This window comes from Porites lutea, chromosome 13 (assembly GCF_958299795.1).
Source record: "Porites lutea chromosome 13, jaPorLute2.1, whole genome shotgun sequence".
NCBI lineage: Eukaryota > Metazoa > Cnidaria > Anthozoa > Scleractinia > Poritidae > Porites > Porites lutea.
This window is the reverse complement of record NC_133213.1, coordinates 21,831,857-21,849,736: the sequence shown is the minus strand read 5'-3', so window position 1 is coordinate 21,849,736 and position 17,880 is coordinate 21,831,857. Positions and strand designations below refer to the sequence as shown.

Below are 17,880 nucleotides of genomic sequence, written 5' to 3'. Positions count from 1 at the left end.
AAAACAGCTAGTTTTAGCACACTGACGTTTAATTACAAGACATTTTCTACCCTCGTCAAGTGTTCTTAAAAAGCTCTATATCCTGTATCGATGAGAAAAAGCTTTTGCCATAACAGCGGTAACGGTCTTCGTTTGAAGACGTGAGGTTTCTGCTATAATATTTTATCCCATTGCACGGTATCCGGATTTGTATTCTCGCAGCTATCTCGCCCGTACTGGGACAAATTGAAAAAGAAAAAGAATACAGTAACTGTTAAAATATAAAGGTCTTAAATTTCAGTTAACCTGTACGGGAAGCATGCAAAGCTACATTGTCCATGAAGGCGCTCATGGAAAGAAATTTAAAGAGAAAAGTATAATTGTTTGATGTAAAGTTAAGAAATAACAGAGGATATTGGTTCAAGTCACGATTTTTTCCTTCTTTCTGAATTAAATCAGAACTAAAGGCGATCAAAAAGCCCATAAAGCTTCTCTTAGCTTATAGAGGCTGAAACCGAACAGTTAAAATGAAGGAAGGTTGAGATTTTCGTATCTTTTTAAAAAACTAGAAGAAATGACTGACGCCTAGAGCTCATGATGAAAATTACCGACAGCCTTCTATGGTTATCAAGTAAAGAGAACAGTCATATTGCTTTGCAGTATTCGGCATTTCCCTTGCCAGCAAGTTTTATATACATAAACTATTTGATCTGGGGAAGTATTCAGATACGTTGTACAGTATAATGTCCATTATTATTTGCACGGCTTATAACGTACAATTTTGACATCACCAATATTTCCCGCAAAGAAACTTTTATAAAAGTTTACATGAAATATTATCAAGTTCTCATGAAATGTTTTTGAAAAGCATTTTAATAAGCGCTTCTGGTGAAATGAAATATAGGTATTGTGATTAATTCGTCTTCAGAGAAACTTACCACGAAAAGGCCTGCGTCGATTGACATAATTGTCTTATTTTAACTGGACAATGTGTGAATCGCAGTTTCTTAACTATTGGCCGATAACAAGGCAAAAAAACCTCCACAACCACTTTTGAAGGCATATGGGGAATGTATTTACCAAAGAACTGTCGATTTGTAAAGTTGTACAGAATGGCACGTTGAGTGCATATTAAAATATTCAATATTAAATTAAATTTTTTACGTCTCTTTTATTTCCAGCAGAAAAACGATGCAATTGTACCACGTTCATTTTATTGCACTATTAATAAGCTACCAACAATATTTGTTGAAATGGGTGGAAGCAAGCTGCCCTGTAAAGGAAGTACACGACCCAGAGCGGCGATTTGCCGTCTTTGAACGAAGGATAATAGGTATGATAAAACCTTCTTCACCGTGTTCCACGACTGGGGATAGTAGTTTCGCTTCCGTCGCCCGCTCGACGATTTTTTTTTTCTTTGTGGTAGGGGCGAATAAAAAATAACAAAATAAAAAACAAATGACTTAATAGCAAACCAACAACATGTAAGGGCTGCATATAGATGGGTTTCTTTCATAGGAAAAGAGTAAGACAAATTCGACTGTCATTTCTTTCAATGCTAGAACCGATTTTAACCTTAGACTGGACCACTTGATTAACATTAACTTCTTGGATTCCGGATTCCACGTCACAGATTCCGGATCCCAGGTACTGGATTCCAACCTTTGTCAGTACAGCTTGGATTCTGGATTCCATGCCAATCGCTAATGTCCAGAATCTTATTAGTATGGTGGCCCAAAAGTGTCACGGCAATTTGAGTTTTGCTCACGGCAATTTCAGTTTGTTCAGGGCAATAGGCCCTTTGCAGGTTTCCATTCACGTGGTACAAAACCGGCATATTCGGACGCAAACGTCGCACTGAGACAAGATAAACAAATTAAATTACCATTTAAAATTATGCATGCCTTTTTTTGGTCTTGCCCCAATGCGACTTTTGCGTCCCAATATGCCAGTTTTGTACCACGTGGATGGAAACCTGCAAAGGGCTAATTTCAATTTTACTCACGGTAATTTCAGTTTGTTCGTAAGTAAATTGAATTTGCCGTGCGTAAAATTGAAATTGCTGTGAGTAAATTGAAATTGCTGAGAGTAAATTGAAATTGCCGGGAGTAAAATTGAAATTGCCGAGAACAATTAAATTGAAATTACCGTCAACAAATTGAAATTGCTGTGACACTTTGGGCCACCGTACTAATGGGATTCTGGATTCTTTGAGCTGTATTCCGGATTCCAAAGCCCAGGATTTCGGATTCCACAAGCAAACAATCCCCGGATTTCGGAATCCAGATTGCCTTTTTTTTAGATGGGGAGAATTTTCAATGTTTTCAGTATATGGAAGTTATAATGACGAAAATAAGCAAGATTTATGCATTTATGAGCTTGTCTAGTTCATTCGTGATTCCAAAAGACTCGTTTGATACCAAAACATTGGCAAATGTATTTAATTGGACTGAAAACTATCGACTGAAAAATCTTAGTTTAATGAAATAGGCCTTTTGCACGATGACGTCTATAATTTACTACGAGGACCAGAATTCATTTCGTTTTTTCTTTCATACTTAAATCTGGTGATCCCAATGATGTTTATAATAACAAAAGCAATATTTCCCTACACATTTTGCACAAAAATGCAAAACCCTGAATGATTCTGATAAAAGTAGTAAAATGATGCCATCGTGCAAAAGGCCCATTGAAACACAAAATGCTGAAAAATCCCACACGAACATAATTAGATCTCCAGATGAGACTAACAAAAGTTCAAAAGGACTGAAGAATATTACTCAAGTAGCATTAATATTTATGAATTCGAGGTCAGCGAGGACATTATTGAAAAAGGGGTCTGAAAGCCATTTAAGGTAAGCTAAGGTACCTTCAATGGATCTTGTTTTCCTTGAACACGTTTTCTATAAAGTTACAAAATCAATAATGTGTGGTTTCGCTCTTCTATATCCACCAGATAAAGCCTTACATAATTTTACGATCCATACAAGAAACGTTCGATCGCAAATAGAGTGCTCCTTGTGGTGTTTGCGGCACCAGCCCTGCCGATCTTTCAATTATCAAAATGAAGCGGGTAAACTCCACATCTGTGAACTGAACAACGAGACAGCACTAACGATGCCAAATGACTTGGTGCATCGAACTGGCTTTGCATATTTCGATTTTGGAATGGTAAGGATGACATTTCTGGTCAGCCTGTATGTATCTGAGGTTCACCAATTTTCAAATTATGGATAAGCACTTATTAAAAAGGGCGGAAGACAGGGTTATTAAGGTTAGGTGAGGTTGTGACGTCATGATTTTGGATGGACGCCATCTTGGATCCGCCTCGGCTGAATTGGTTAGCTTCAGAGAACTACGAATGCTGGGCATTACTCAACGCTTTAATGATCTTTACCTATAAAATCAGCTAGAAGGAAAAAATATCTCTCGCCACAAAATATTCCAAGATAAATTTCAGAGATTTGGTAATATTTAGTTAAAGAGGATGAAAGCAATGCTTGGCAACTGGCACTGTCCCGGTCTGCAATTTTTCGAAGAAAGAACATGCTATTTTTAGTTTATGCTCGTTAACTTTATCCCTTTACTGTATTATATATTACATATATAATGGCCATTTTATCAGTGTTTGGTCACTGATGAAACTAATCCTCTTTCTTCCTAGAATCCTTGCCTAAATGCGAATTGTCAAAACGGCGGGACTTGTTATCAGGCCCTTGAAAGACCTTCCGCTTCATATACGTGCCAGTGCAAACTGCGTTACTATGGAAACTACTGCCAACACCTCTTGGGTAATTATCACAGAAACCTGTAAAATTTGTTTTACCAAGCTATTAGAGCTAGAAAATAATATGAGCTAGGTATTGCACGCCCATACAGTCTGGACATTATTTATAGATATTTATTTATCTACCATCTATTTCGTTATCCACTTTTTTTCAATGTCGTGTAGTTAACTAGTATAAACTCGATCCTGGCCTTGTAAATTTATACTTTTATACTCTGAGAGAGCCCAATATTTATAAGCCTTGTGGTTTTTTTTTTTTTTGGGGGGGGGGGTGCTTCCTCACAACATTGCTTCTGCTTAATTTCTGTATTCTTGTCTTTTGTTTTTTCTATGGTGAATTAAATAAAGTAAACTAAACTAAACCTCGTCTATAGCTATCCACTGTGTTTGACAAAATAAAGAAATCAAATCCGTGCAGATCAAGAAGATGCAATTGTGCTTTATTTCCCTTATGCAGGATTCCGTTTTACAAATTCCAGCTCAGGAGATAATGCTTCTGTTCTAGTGAAGGGAAACGCAGAGATCAACTGTTTGACTGTTTGTCTGCGATTTAAGGCCACTCAACTTGAAAATGGGATTGGCACGTTGCTATCATTCGTCAACAACGATTCTCCTTTTGTTGTGCAACTTCATGTTAACAGAACTGTTAGAATTAGAATGAAAAATCATAGCAGGTTAGTTATTTTTGGATATTTTTCCTTTTCCTAAGTGAATTTATCAAGCAGAGTAGCATGATGGGAACAGACTTTTAATGAACGTCATCTTAGTGCATAAATCTACTTTTGTTAACTTAAATTTTGACTTTGAGGACAAATAGACCCAGGAAGGAAAACATACATCTTTCCACAGCTAACGAAGACCAAAGAGGTTGTCAAAGGGTTACTGTAACTTCACCCCCCCCCCCCAAAAAAAAGCCTGTCCCTGCAATTAAAACATTTTCAGAGGGTCCCAATAGGATTCTTCAATCCTGTAATCCCGACCCAAACTTCCGTGCAATCCCGTAATCCCGAGGGTTATTTTTGGTATCCCACTTCCCACGCATACTTTCAATCCCGAAACTCGTCCCGATGTAGCTTTTAAATCCCGAGTCCCGAGCTTCAAATAAGGGAAATTCTGGGTCCTGAGAAAGCTATTGAAGGCCCCTCTTCTAGGACAACTTCCTACAAAAGGTCCCTCCTATTGAACTTGGTTTATGTTTAATTCACTAGTGACTTCACATATGTATCTCTGTTGGATAACACGTGGCATCACGTGAGCTTCACGTGGGAAAACAATGTTGGAAATCTATCACTATATATCGATGGCCTACTGATTGGACAAAAGCAAAGTGTACTTTTGGGACACAACATAAAAAGCTCTGGCACGCTTGTTTTGGGTCAGCTACAGGAAATAATTGCAGGGAATGTCGTCTTGAAAGAATCGTACCTTGGAGATATTACTGATGTGAATATGTGGAGCAGTGTGTTAACTTGGAGTTTCATTAGTGAGCAATCACGTTTGTGTTATCGTGATTCCGGTGACTTACTCTCTTGGTCATCATTTTCCAGTGGGCTTCTTCAATTTCATAAAAGAGAGGGTAGCATTCCTGCGGAGTGTAGAGGTTTTGGTGGGTGCATTTCCATACAAACGATGCAAGTTAATAAGTAATGGTAACAGGACTGAGTGGAGTCCAATTCGGTCTGTAATCATAATCGTGATTAACAAAATCGGAAGACCGCGTAGCGGGATTTGTTTAATCAGGAGTATGACCGAATTGGACGACACGGAGTTCTGTAATATACAAAATTTGTAACATATTAGGCTCTTTTTTAAATCAAAGCACAAGAAATTCAGTTTTTTTTGCCAGCTGCGAAAAAAAAAAAGCCATTTAAGCGCTCGAGTGATACCGCGTACTGCCCAATTACTTAGGCATGAGGCGTACTGTCCTAATACACTGTCCTTGATAGCCAATCAGATCTCAGAGTATTGTTATAGTTATAGTTATAGTTATAGTTATGGTAATAATAATAATAATAATAATAATACTAATAATAATAACGATAACGGTAACGTTAACATTGATGTTGATGATGATGATGATCACGTGATATCTATGAACGTGAACTATCCAATGCTAAGAATAGGTAAACTAACTAACACCTTGTGTGTTCTTATCCAGATCCTTCTTCAACGTTTGATATAGAATTTCCAAGGAGGACCAACCAAGACTATGTTCTGCTAAAGGAAGCCTTGCCAGCGCTAAGTGCTTTCACAATTAGCCTATTTGTCAGCTTCACAGATCCCGGGGACAAAACGTATTTCAACTATTTTGCCCAGGGGAAAATGAATGAAATATTTTTTCACGAAAGAGCCGGAAAATTCTATATATGGATCAAAAAAATGTCAAGGTTGGTTAAGAATCTGCTAAATCTTGTTACCAGAAAATACAACAATAGTTTTTTAGTCCAGATAAATCGAAACGCAGTTTACTCGTAGTCTTAGCCTTCGTCCACGAGCCAACAATAGCTAAATAGCGCCTCGCTTTCATGATTGAACTTTCTTTAGTGTTTCTTTGACAAAGCACGAAAACGAAGGCTCTTTTTTTGTTGTTATATTTTCCTTTTTTCCGATTTAAATAATTATATTTTTCTACGCATTAGAAATGTAAATTCCAAGAAAAGCAATTGGACTAGCTAAGTCTTGTTCATACACGGAAGGTTAGGGGCAGAATAACAAATTCAGATGAGAGCCAGCTAGGAATAATAACAGTATGATAACAAACCAACCGCTGCCCGGTTAGCTCAATTGGATAAGCGCCGGTCTACCGAGCGGGAGGTCGGGGGTTAAAATTCTGGCTGGACCAAAATTCAGGGTCTTAAAATAACCGAGCAGAATTTGCTGCTTTTGTTTTGACATCTACTAATTGTTAGACATTCTAGTCTTCTCAGATAGGACCGAAAAATCGTAGGCTCCGTCTCACAGCTCTTTCTCTGTTATGATTCTTGTGGGACGTAAAAGAACCAACACTGCTGTTCTTAAAGATTAAGGGGCGTAGACCCCGTTGGTGTGGTAGAACCTTTCATTGGTTGGGTGCGTAATGAAGAGTTGATATCAATTGGGACGCAAGTCCTGTTTCATCCCCTGTCGCCGTGTTGAGTCTTCGTGGCGAATTCAGTAAAGTAAAGTAAACCAAAATAAGAAAAAAAAAGGCTAAGAAAAGAGCGGACACTTCACGACGCCACCACTGGTTTCCCAGCGAAATGACGTCTGAGAAACGAGCGCAGAAATTCCATACTGATGACGCGTCACTACCCAGATCTAGGTAGTACCTCTGATTAGTTAAAGCCAATTTCCCACGCGGCATGACCAATCAAAAGCATTACCCAGATCTTGGTAGTGACACGCGTACACTCGTTTCTCGGACGTCATTTCGCAGGGAAACCAGTGATGGCGCCGTGAGATGGCTGTTTTCTTAGGCTAAGAAAATCGACCGTTTGGCGTAGTCGAACGACACCATCCAACTAACTCTAGAAGAAAAAACCTCCTGGTGAGGAATGTCTAGCCATTTTTGTGGAATCTTTGCATTTAATTCCAGGTCGCACCAATTGCAGATCTCACCGAACGCTTTGTGGCATCATTTAGCAGTGACCTGGGAAAATGTCAATGGGAGCTACGAGATATTTGTAGACGGCAAGTTCAGGGAAAGAGGAGAGGACTTGGCGAAAGGAACTCTTATTATTCCGAAAGGAAATGTTGTTCTCGGAAACGACAAAGATTCCCATGTACCTGCCGGCTTTGAAGCCAGGGATGCGTTCGTTGGAAACATTTCCAGAGTTAATGTTTGGGAATATGTGCTTCCACGTGAAACCATAGAGTTACTTTCTCAGCGATGCGGGCTGGAGAACGGTAAAACGGTTGGGTGGAGGGACTTTAAGAATGGATCTTTCAATGGTGAGGCCTTCATTCGGGAACCTTCATCCTGTCAGCGAGTGGAATAATTTATGTGAGAGCTTGTCATGGTGGTCATCATTTCGGCAACTTTAATTCTAAAGTTGTTGACTGATTGGTCAAGTGCTGGAATAAAAGGAGTCAAAACACGTGGAAATGAGTGTTTTTGCCTTGGAATTGCAATTTATGATGTGAAGATTCTTTGGAGCCGTACCTGAACACAACTTGTTCGAAGATCACAAGAACGTGGAAAAGAGATCGTAACTCTTAATATTATTAAAAGTAAAAAAAAAAGAGATAGAGAATGCTTTGACGCCACGCTAAAATTTCAGCCATTAGCATATTCGCCAGCTGATGAAAACATTCGCACGGGAGATCAAAACGAGCCTCGATCGAATTGAGGCAAGATGTATACTTAAATGATCGATTATTCATTTTCTCCATGCTAAGGCAAAGGAATCTGAAAGCCAACTTATTATACCACAGTTGAGGGTAAGGAAAAGAATTCCACAAGAGGTATTTTAAACCAAAGATAAATGGTCGCCTATCAGGAATCTAAATACCGACTCGAACCTTCATTTTAGGATCATTAACAATCAAACAACTATATGCAGGAGGCCCAGATAATCATAAACCAACCAGAATAGTGTACATGCATCTGATCTTACATCCGTTGTCTCGAACGCTCGCAGGCAACAAGGCTATGAAGGAGTGTCATGTTTAAAAGTGGCGTCGCGTCGCCCAAATAGAGTAATCGAGTTGGCTTGTTTCGATTCAAAGTTGCAATGGGAACGCAGTACGTGCGAACTTAAATAACCTTAGCGACGCGAATGTCTGCCGCGCTGAGTCTAACACAACATTTATCTTCTTTACAAAGGACCCACGGATAACGCACGACAAGCAAATCGGCAATAGAAAACAAACTGTTTGGAAAAAACAATGTACACTGAGTGAAACAAATTATTAAATAATTTACATTTTCTCTTGGGAAAATAATCGTCCCCGCACCACACGGTGTGCATAGTTTGGCATACTGCCAAGAGTTTGACAATAGTTTTGCTCTCAGTTGTCGAGCGCCAAAAAAGATGTTACGCAAAATTCCATGATCTCGTGCATGAGATAATTAAGGGTAACATTAAATGATGCATAATTCTATTGCATATTTTCGGAAAGGAAGTGATTTCTTAAAATCTTATTGAGCAAAAGGTCCTCGAAACAAGTTGCATCTTTTTACGGTCGAACCATAAAAGGGCAGAGTCTAACATCTCCACGTGCAAACCGCGTTCTATTTTTAAAACCCTTGGGTTAATTAGATTAAGTCGTATTCTCTCATACACGAACCACGGAAGCGGCAAATTCCAAAGCTTTCACGTGCAAACTGCGTGACAATACAACTCTCATGACAGTAAGGGCCTGATCACATCAGCCGGGAAAGCAATGCGCATGAACAGTGTGTTACTCGCTGTCCTGTTTCTCACTTGGCTCATTCGCGGGCCGCCCGGCAAACGTGATTACTTGGAAAATTTCCACCCGGGATCCCGGCAACACAATACCGGGATCCCAACTAACCGGGCTGGCTCAGTTGTAATATAATTGCAATAAAAGTTGACTTTTGTTGCGTTTAACTAAGGTGCCTGGGTCTCTATCTGTAAAGAGAGCCAGCCCGACTCATGTAATCAGGGACCCGTTTCTCGAAAGTCCCGATAATTAACGGGCCCGGTAAGCTGTTTCCGTTTACATTAAAGACCGGGGTTTCAGTAGTTTTGCATCTAACATGACAAAACTATCAGTTAATGAAACAAAATGGAGTAGTTTTTAAGCCAGGACCCGCGCTCTTACTCTTTTTATTTCTACTTGAATATTTGATTTCGGGCCCGAAAAGTTACCGGGCCTTTCGAGAAACGGGCCACAGGCCCTTAGTTCTAGCCAGATTATACGCCTTCCCCTTGACCTCACCGATTTTTCAAAGCCCAAAAGCACACACACAAAATTTCAGCCACCCTCCCCCCCCCCCTCCCCCCAACATATTTATACCCTTTTCTATATTAAATAAACGTTTGGCCTTATACATGTCCATACAAATACTATAAAAAATAAGCGAAAAACCATCCTTAACAGAAAGCCTAACAACGCTTAGAATAAGTACAAGTATATTTTCGACTTTTGATAAGACTTATTACAACCACCACTTCATTTCAACACAGTACCTCCCAAAACAATTATTTTTTGTTACTTCATATTAAATTCTACGAGAAACAACTTTCAATGATTAACAAACTACAGCCATTGTCTTCCACTTCACACATCTCAATCAACCACTAAAATATACAACGCTACTGTAGTACTCACACATCCCTAACACACATAAAAAACTTCACACACACCTAGTGCATCGGCGCCCAATTATACGCTTCCACAGCGTCTTGTTGAGAACATAAAGCCATTTGAAAGACATGAAATACATATGAAATAGCTTTCTGCGAGGCCCTTATTTACTGGTTCACTTATGGTTAACCATGTGTCATAGGAAACGTAGGCTTTGACTAAATAAAGATTGAATGTTTGCTCACTTTTTATACGAATAAGACCGCGTGCTTATTGCCTGCGCCTCAGGAAATGCTCGGTTACCTACACTGAAGGAATACCGATTTCTTCCTGAACCAAAATAAAGCGTATTGCCAGGCTTTTGTAAAAGAAATATGCAGGAAGAATCATTCACTTTAATGTGAGTAAATCAACTTCATTTTTCCTTTAGCCCATCGTCTAACTATACTGTTAACGGGCCGTTTAATTAACTGCAGAATATTAGTCGCAAAATAGTGACACCCCACTTGAAATACAGTGATTTAAATTTCATCCACCTGAATGGTCAATTTCCATTCTGAAAGACTAAAGGAAACAATGGTCAATTAAGTCAATTTCGATCAGGGCCTTTCCGGCATCTGTGTGCCATCCTCTTGTAGCGTTTTTTTGTACCAGTACTTCCCCGCGTCCGACGCGTATTCATCTACAGCCTCCTTGAACAGACTCAAAGCTTCTTCCCGCTCCCCTATCCTCAAGTAACAATACCCCAATAGGACACATGAATCGCCATACGAGAACGCTTCTAATGACCTCTCACGCTCGTCAAACAGCTCCGGCAGCAATTCGCGAGCCATTCCGATTTGCCCATTGTCGACGTAACAAGAGAACAAGAGATAGAGAGTGAAAGTGGGCACCCAGTACTCTACCTCCATACGAGCTTGGAATTCCTCTTTTAGAAAATCATCGGGGGTGTGGGAAGTGTATTCGTTGAATACAATGAAGGAGCACAAACATGACGTGGTCCGAGTCTTTTTCAGGACGACGATGGCCTCATCTAAACGCCTCTGGTCGTACAGGAAGTTGGCAAAGAGCAACGCACTGCTTGCATCGTGTTGTACAGAGGTGAGAATCTTGCTAAACCCTTCGTAAGCCTTGGCCAAACTTAGCTCCCGCTCAGATTCACTTTCGGCTACTTTCGAAGCTTCGTGCTGCAGCCTTGCTAAGTTGGTGGTCACCATCATCATCATTCTGTGAGTAGGAGTTTGCTCATCATTATTCGTGTAGTAATAGACCAATGCTTCCATGAAGCGAATGAGAAGTTTCACTCGCGCTGGATGCCCTTCAAAGGGAGCTTCAACCATCGTCAGTTCGTTTTCAAGCGACTTGAAGTGCGCTGCAAGGTAGGCCATGTCAAGGAACTTCCCCTCTGTGGCGTAACAAAAGCCGAGATGAAAAAGCGCCTGCGAGAACACGCTCTTCTCCCCGTCAATCGAGTCGTGCTTTGCCACAAGACGGATCCCTGTAGCGTACCTATTGCTGTCCTTTAAGGCGTTGTCTTCATTTTTTGGTCGCGAGAGTGAAGACAGGCGCAGGTAGAGATCGTGAAATTGGATCAGAAAGGGAATTGGGTCGCTTCGGATGGCCTCGAGTTTCCCGATCCAGACGCCGAGGTTCTCCTTTTTCACAAGTTCGATCAAGTTGTACTCTGGCACGAAGTAGTTCGATATGCGTCCTTCCCTCAAACAGCCTATCTCTTCGTCTAGTAGCGTCAGAAAACCCCGTCCCAACGTATCCATGGTCCATAAACTGGAATGGGTTTTTTCGCACGTCCAGAACAGAATCGTCTTGAGATGATAAGATGTCAGTCCCTTGGGTTCCTTCAGCTCCATATGGTGCAGCGCTTTCACAGCCAAGTAGCACAGCCTCTGCTCCTCGCGGAGACTTCGTCCCAGTTTTATCTCTGCGAGGGCGAACGACATCCGCCACTCCACGTCCTTGTCCTGGCTCAAGGCATGTGGTTTTGGAACAAGATGAATACCTGCGACAAAAATAGCAAGACTTTTAGCTTAGGATCGTGTCTCGCATCATCCAGCGAGCCCAAGATTTTTCTTAGTGGGACATTTGGGTTAACGTACTGACAAAGGTAACAGTCGATGTTACAAACTAACTAAACTACGCCGCTAGGCGACGAGAATCATTTTAGTATCGTACCTAGCTAAAATTCAAAAAGGCGATGGGAAATTTGGCGACTCGTAAATCACGGTTGAGTAACAATGCTTCCCTGTTACTGTTGCCTACAGAGCGCAGGCACGTTTAGGGTGAGTGTGCGTCTATTGAAAAGCCAAACAAGTTAAGCCACTCATTGGATCATGGCTGAGACGTGGCCTCGTATCCTTCACGGCTCCGATGTAGTCTCGTAATAACTTAAGCCCTCTTCTCATCTTAGCAAAAAAAGGAAAACCTGATTTCATGATGTCCTCTATCAGCTCACTGCTGGGCCATTTTGCTGGTCGACTCCGTTCTCGCCATTCGCTCGCCTCTTCGGGCCACTCAGCACAAACCGCGAGGATCACGTCCAAGTTCAAGGAAAATTCCCTCGATACCAAGAAGGCGGCGGCTCTATCCTTCGGGGTGTCAAGGAGGAAAACGGAATGGTCCAAACTGCTTGAAAGGATTTCCAACATCTTTTCCTTATCTCGAACAGATGAATAATACAAGCCTCCATCTCCATCGGAGCTGGTAGGCTTTAAAATGCGGCAAAAACCAGGTTTTAGGTCTCCATTCTGCCTCCAGGTCTCCAATCTGGCACCACGCTCCATCTCAACACAACGCGCATTATCCACGTCAGAATTGAAGGTAACCGGGAAACTCCGCCCGGTATCCTGCCGCTTCATCATGTTCGGCAAAAACAAGCCCTCGGCTAAACTGCCTGATTGCAGCATGTGTCCCGAGCTGCCGTCCGGCTGTGGTTCTCGTGAGTGGCAGAGTGCTAAGATTTCCCCCCGTATGTCTGGCAGGAGATATTTGATGATAAACGAGAGTTTCAGAGATGCCCTCTCGATGATATTATCAGTACCTGTGGCCACGTTTGACATGACAAAGCTGCAGCAGAACAAAGATGTCAGTTATGCCCCTTATAGGTATAAACACTGTACATGATTCCCGGCATCACAAAAGCGGCACTTTTGGCTGGGTATTAGGCTAGATGGGCTTGTTAGCTTACTCAGATGGCTCTTGTTAACTCAGATAAAACTAAGTAGTGCACTCTGTTAATTGATACCCCTAATCAAAATCCTTTACTCAAACCCTCCTAAAGGAACACAGCGTTGGAAGCTAGGGAAAATGGAGGAATATACAACGAGAATAAGAGAGGAAATTAAGCTCTCCTTCTTTTTTCCTTAATCTGTGGTATAACCTCACAAAGAATTCAATTTAGCCATATGCATTAACATAACTAGAAATACGTGAATCGCAGGACCTCGCGGATCGAGCACTTTGGGGAAACGGCAAGAAGTAGGAAGAAAGGGAAATAAGGCAATAGGGAAGAAAATTTATAACTGGAAAAAAAAACTGACGCTATTTAAAGAAACCAAACAAACTTACAATAGCAAAAATAATCCTGAAAAGAAAAAAAAAAGAAGTGTTTTGAATCGAACTCAGGACTTCTACCTGCTGGTAGCTGATCAAGCACTTTAGCACTTCGGAAAAGAGTGATAACCTGGGACCCAAACTAAGCGCGCGCTCATTTATGGGATTGCTTGGGGGGACGAGTCGAGCTGCCACCTTGAATTATGACGGAACATGCACATGCAAGTTGTTGTTCTTTTTGGTGCACAAATAAATTCAGGAACTTCCCGGTCCGTGCTTACTTACCTTTGTACGAGATGCGTTTTTCTTCCGGTTGATCCAAGGCAAAGAAACCATCTCTGAAGCTGTTTCACGGTGCATTCTTCTTGTTTTTCTCGAGGTAAAATTGTCCAAGGCACATCCCTTCCCCTCAACTTCACGTTTTTATGTTTTTCTCTTCTGTCAATTTTACCTTCCGGTTTGCTATTTTCAGCTGTTTAACCCTGCTGAAACATTCCAATTCACTTTCCACCACGTTTGTTTACATTCACAACCCCCACATAATCCCATAAATGCGCGTGCCTAGTTTGGGTCCCAGGCTATCACTCTTTTCCGTAGTGAGCTATAAACAATAATTCAAAGCTATTTTAAGGAAGGATTACTGGTGTTTTTACGGTAAAAGACCGAACTTAGACGCATTTCATCGCGTTTAAAGAACATATGCCCAACAAAGGCGATACGGGATAAGCTCGTATGGGAGCAAAACATGTGTTTTGTTGCCTCCATTTTCGCTCACATCTTAAGGCTAATATCCAAATCGCTTCCATTTTCTCTCAAAAGTACTTTTGCCTTCATAATTTATCCCAAAAAGCACTTATCGACTCCTAAAACGGGCTTTAAAAAAATCCAACCAAACAGAAATATGACTAAAGCGAGACGACGCTATCGGTTCCCTGGAAAACAACAATGCAATGACATTAAAGCGGACATCGACCAAACTCGCTTCAGCCTTGCGATCCTCGTAGGAGTCACGCGCGGTGCACGCGCTTCGCGCTCGACGAAATTATAAATCTTGTTCCGCTTGGAATACCGAATACAAGAAAAAAATATAGTGTTCTTTACTGTTAATCTGCCGACAAGCAATACAACAAAAAAGAATTTGGATAAGAAAACTTCAACTGTTAAAAACCGTGACTCGTTTCCACGCACGTCATAACTGTGCAAAATCTGGGAGTTCTCAGTGAATTTTGTCGGCCTGCAAAAACAGACAAGTACTGTTTTAGCGCCTGTTTACGAGGAGGGAGGCTATCTCTCGTCCCAGGGTACCCTAAAGCACTCCCAATGCCATATTTTCTAGCCTGTTTGTTGTAGTCTCTCAACTCTTGCTACCGCACGAAAGTTAAGTAACGGATGGCTAATAGCGACTTTGCCATCAGAGTTCACAATGAATATTTATTCTAAAACTGCCCCATTTGTTAGTGGTATCTACATTACATTAAAGGCAAATTTATCAGTGATGTCAGCTAGCAGTTATTATACATTTCTCAGGGGCACGCAACGACTATTTTCTGTAAAATATGGAGAGGCACATATTGCCTAGAATTTCTAGATGACTGTTTCAGTCACGTACAGTTTTGAATTCGAAGCTTATCTTATAAATTCCCTACGACTTTCTTAAGTTTAATTTTCACATTTTACTTCCAGTTAGTTAGGATATTTTTCGGAAAAAATAAGGGAACCTAAAATTTGCGGATTAAAAATGGGGTGGTGTTAAGAATAAGAAAATGTCTCACTTTCGTAATACGTCAAATTTCATCTAAAATTTTCGGAAAAATAATACTCAAGCCCTTGTAATTTTGAAAAGACCCAAGTTCCCCTAGGATGACCGAACAGATACAAATTTTATAGCGCCGCTTAGAATACATTTCTAGATACCTAAAAGTACTCTGGATAGCCTAACAAAGTGTTTTCAATGTATTTAGGAGGAAACCATCGTTGGGTACCCCTGATTTCTCCGCTGTGAGGCAAATTTTCGGCAATTTTTCAGCTGACAGTTAACATCGTCTACATCCTCAGAAATAACTAGAAGATCACGATCTCACAGTCACAGGCAGACACTTTAAAGTTCCTGGGTTATAATTAAAAGCCGGGAGTGATCGAGATGCCAATAACGCAGCACTGATTTTCAATTTGCAGTTGATTTGGAACCAAGTACAACAAATGCGTTGCTAATATACTGGGGGAAGCTAAAGAATGGCCTCGAGCTTGAGAGGCAAGCCTTCGATTAAACCGGCCATGCTGTCCGATAGCAAAAGTAGTTTCCGTGTATACTTAGCATTAACAAGAGTAAAGTCAAGGTCTTCCTACAACCAACCTGAAAAACTGTTAGTGTTAGACTTCCACACTGTGTTAAATGGCAATAAAACAGACGTATGTTCTGCTCAGTTACGAGTCGATCAGAGGCATGCAGACACAACCCTTGCTATTCTTTGGGGTAGTATTTAAAACGAAGACCAACTAAGACCAGAAGACCCCTTCGAAAAAGAAGATCCACTCGAAAACGAAATAGACCATTTTCAGTATATTAAAATTCATACTTGGCTCCAAGGCCTGAGGGGAATAAAACAAAAGAAATGTATTATTCATTATTGAGCCTCAAGATGATTTCTTTTGTTTTATTGCTCCAAGCTTCGCAGCCAAGTGTGAATTTTAATATATCGGAATTGGTCTATTATGCTTTGTTATGCTTTTTTTTAGAAGGGTGTAAGATGGACACGTGATCAGCAATCCTACGCCGTTTTTCTTTCTAGCGAAAAGCATAGAGTGGGAATCGAACGAGGTTGCTCAGACCTTTTTTACTTTTTTGCGTGAAATTCATATTCATCGAGCGCGGAGACCGAGAAAAATGAAAATAATTCAGTAACTTATTTATTTCTCATTTACCCACCCTCTCCCCCTTATTCAAGCGGTAAATAAATCCCCTACGGTTCGTTCAATGCTTAAGACTTAAATGCGGGGTACCTCAGGGAACAACTCTTGGTCCCCTTTTATTTCTTATTTACATCAACGATTTGCCAAACTGCCTAAATTCATGCCAGCCTTGGATGTATGCTGATGACACACACATCACTTATGCAGATGTTGATGTGAATTTTATACAGTCAAACTTGATTTACGGTATAGGTAATCTAAACAAATGGCTTATTTCCAACAAACTTACTTTGAACACTGCTAAAACTGAATTTATGCTAATTGGATCAAGACAAAAATTGGTACTTCGTCGAGCCAACCCGAGCTCTCGATTGATAATGTTCCGATAGAAAAAGTTACCTCTGTAAAATCGCTAGGAACATCTATTGATGAAAATCTACGGTTGCAAACGTACATATCGATAATTATCTAAAAAGATCGCTTTCGGGATAGGAGCAGATAAAAGAATTAGAGATTTTGTTCCAACGCCTACTCTGTATTGTATATACAACGCTCTCATTCAATCTCAATTCGGTGTTGTAAAACTGTCTGGGGTAATTGTGGAAAAACTTTTTTGACGGGCTACAGAAGCTTCAGAACAGTGCTGCTCGTCTTCTAACTTTTTCTAGATATGATGCTGACGCCAACCGCTTATTTAGACAGCTTAATTGGAAGACTTGGGCACTCGGTTTCAAGTACAAAAAGCCCTAATTATTTACAAGTCTTTAAATGATCTTGTTCCAGGATATTTATCCTCTAAATTTGTTTTAAAACGATATGAAACGCGCTACTCCTTAAGGGACTCTGTTAACAAACTAATTGTCCCGTTCCCGCGAACTAACTTCATGAAGAACAACTTCAGTTATAGCGGAGCAGTTCCGTGGAACAGCCTGCCCTGTGATATGAGAGAGGCTAAATCTTTAAGACAATTTAAACGATTGGCTCATCTGAATTTCTGCCTTTTAAAGTACTGTGTACACGGCATTCATGAAAAACAGGTTATCTAGTTATTGTTTAGGGTACTAGTTAGGTTTATTAAAAATTTTTTATACTCCTGATGAATTTTGCCGTGTTTAAATAAAGAATTATTCTATTCTGAATTATTCTATTCTTTTCTATTCACATGCTCGACGATCGAAAGAGAAAATAGAGGGTCTGTGAAGTAAACTAGTATGGGTTGGGTCTTTCTTATTATAGGAAATTAACGATACACTTTATTAACGCGAATTTTTAAAAAACCGCGTTTGTATTTAATGTATGTATTCCTAATGTATGACTGAGAATATTTTTATAGTTATAGTTATGATTATAATAATAATAATAATAACAATAATAATAATAATAAC

General features: G+C 40.3%; 2 protein-coding genes across 2 annotated transcripts; one reads left to right on the top strand and one right to left on the bottom strand.

The window, feature by feature from the left end:
• The first annotated feature begins 2,904 nt into the window (after positions 1 to 2,904).
• Positions 2,905 to 9,067, top strand: LOC140922554 (uncharacterized). The gene is made up of 6 exons (XM_073372531.1): positions 2,905 to 3,150; positions 3,644 to 3,770; positions 4,224 to 4,440; positions 4,975 to 5,372; positions 5,925 to 6,153; positions 7,341 to 9,067. Exons 1-6 carry the CDS (start codon positions 2,905 to 2,907, stop codon positions 7,741 to 7,743), a joined length of 1,620 nt encoding a protein of 539 aa, XP_073228632.1. The 3' UTR covers positions 7,744 to 9,067.
• An 810-nt stretch (positions 9,068 to 9,877) lies between these two features.
• LOC140923032 (uncharacterized) lies at positions 9,878 to 16,070 on the bottom strand. The gene is made up of 3 exons (XM_073373089.1): positions 15,939 to 16,070; positions 12,459 to 13,099; positions 9,878 to 12,035 (listed from the first exon to the last, which is right to left on the bottom strand). The coding sequence occupies exons 2-3, from the start codon at positions 13,090 to 13,092 to the stop codon at positions 10,618 to 10,620; spliced, it is 2,052 nt and encodes a 683-aa protein (XP_073229190.1). The 5' UTR covers positions 13,093 to 13,099; positions 15,939 to 16,070; the 3' UTR covers positions 9,878 to 10,617.
• Between the last annotated feature and the right edge of the window lie 1,810 nt (positions 16,071 to 17,880).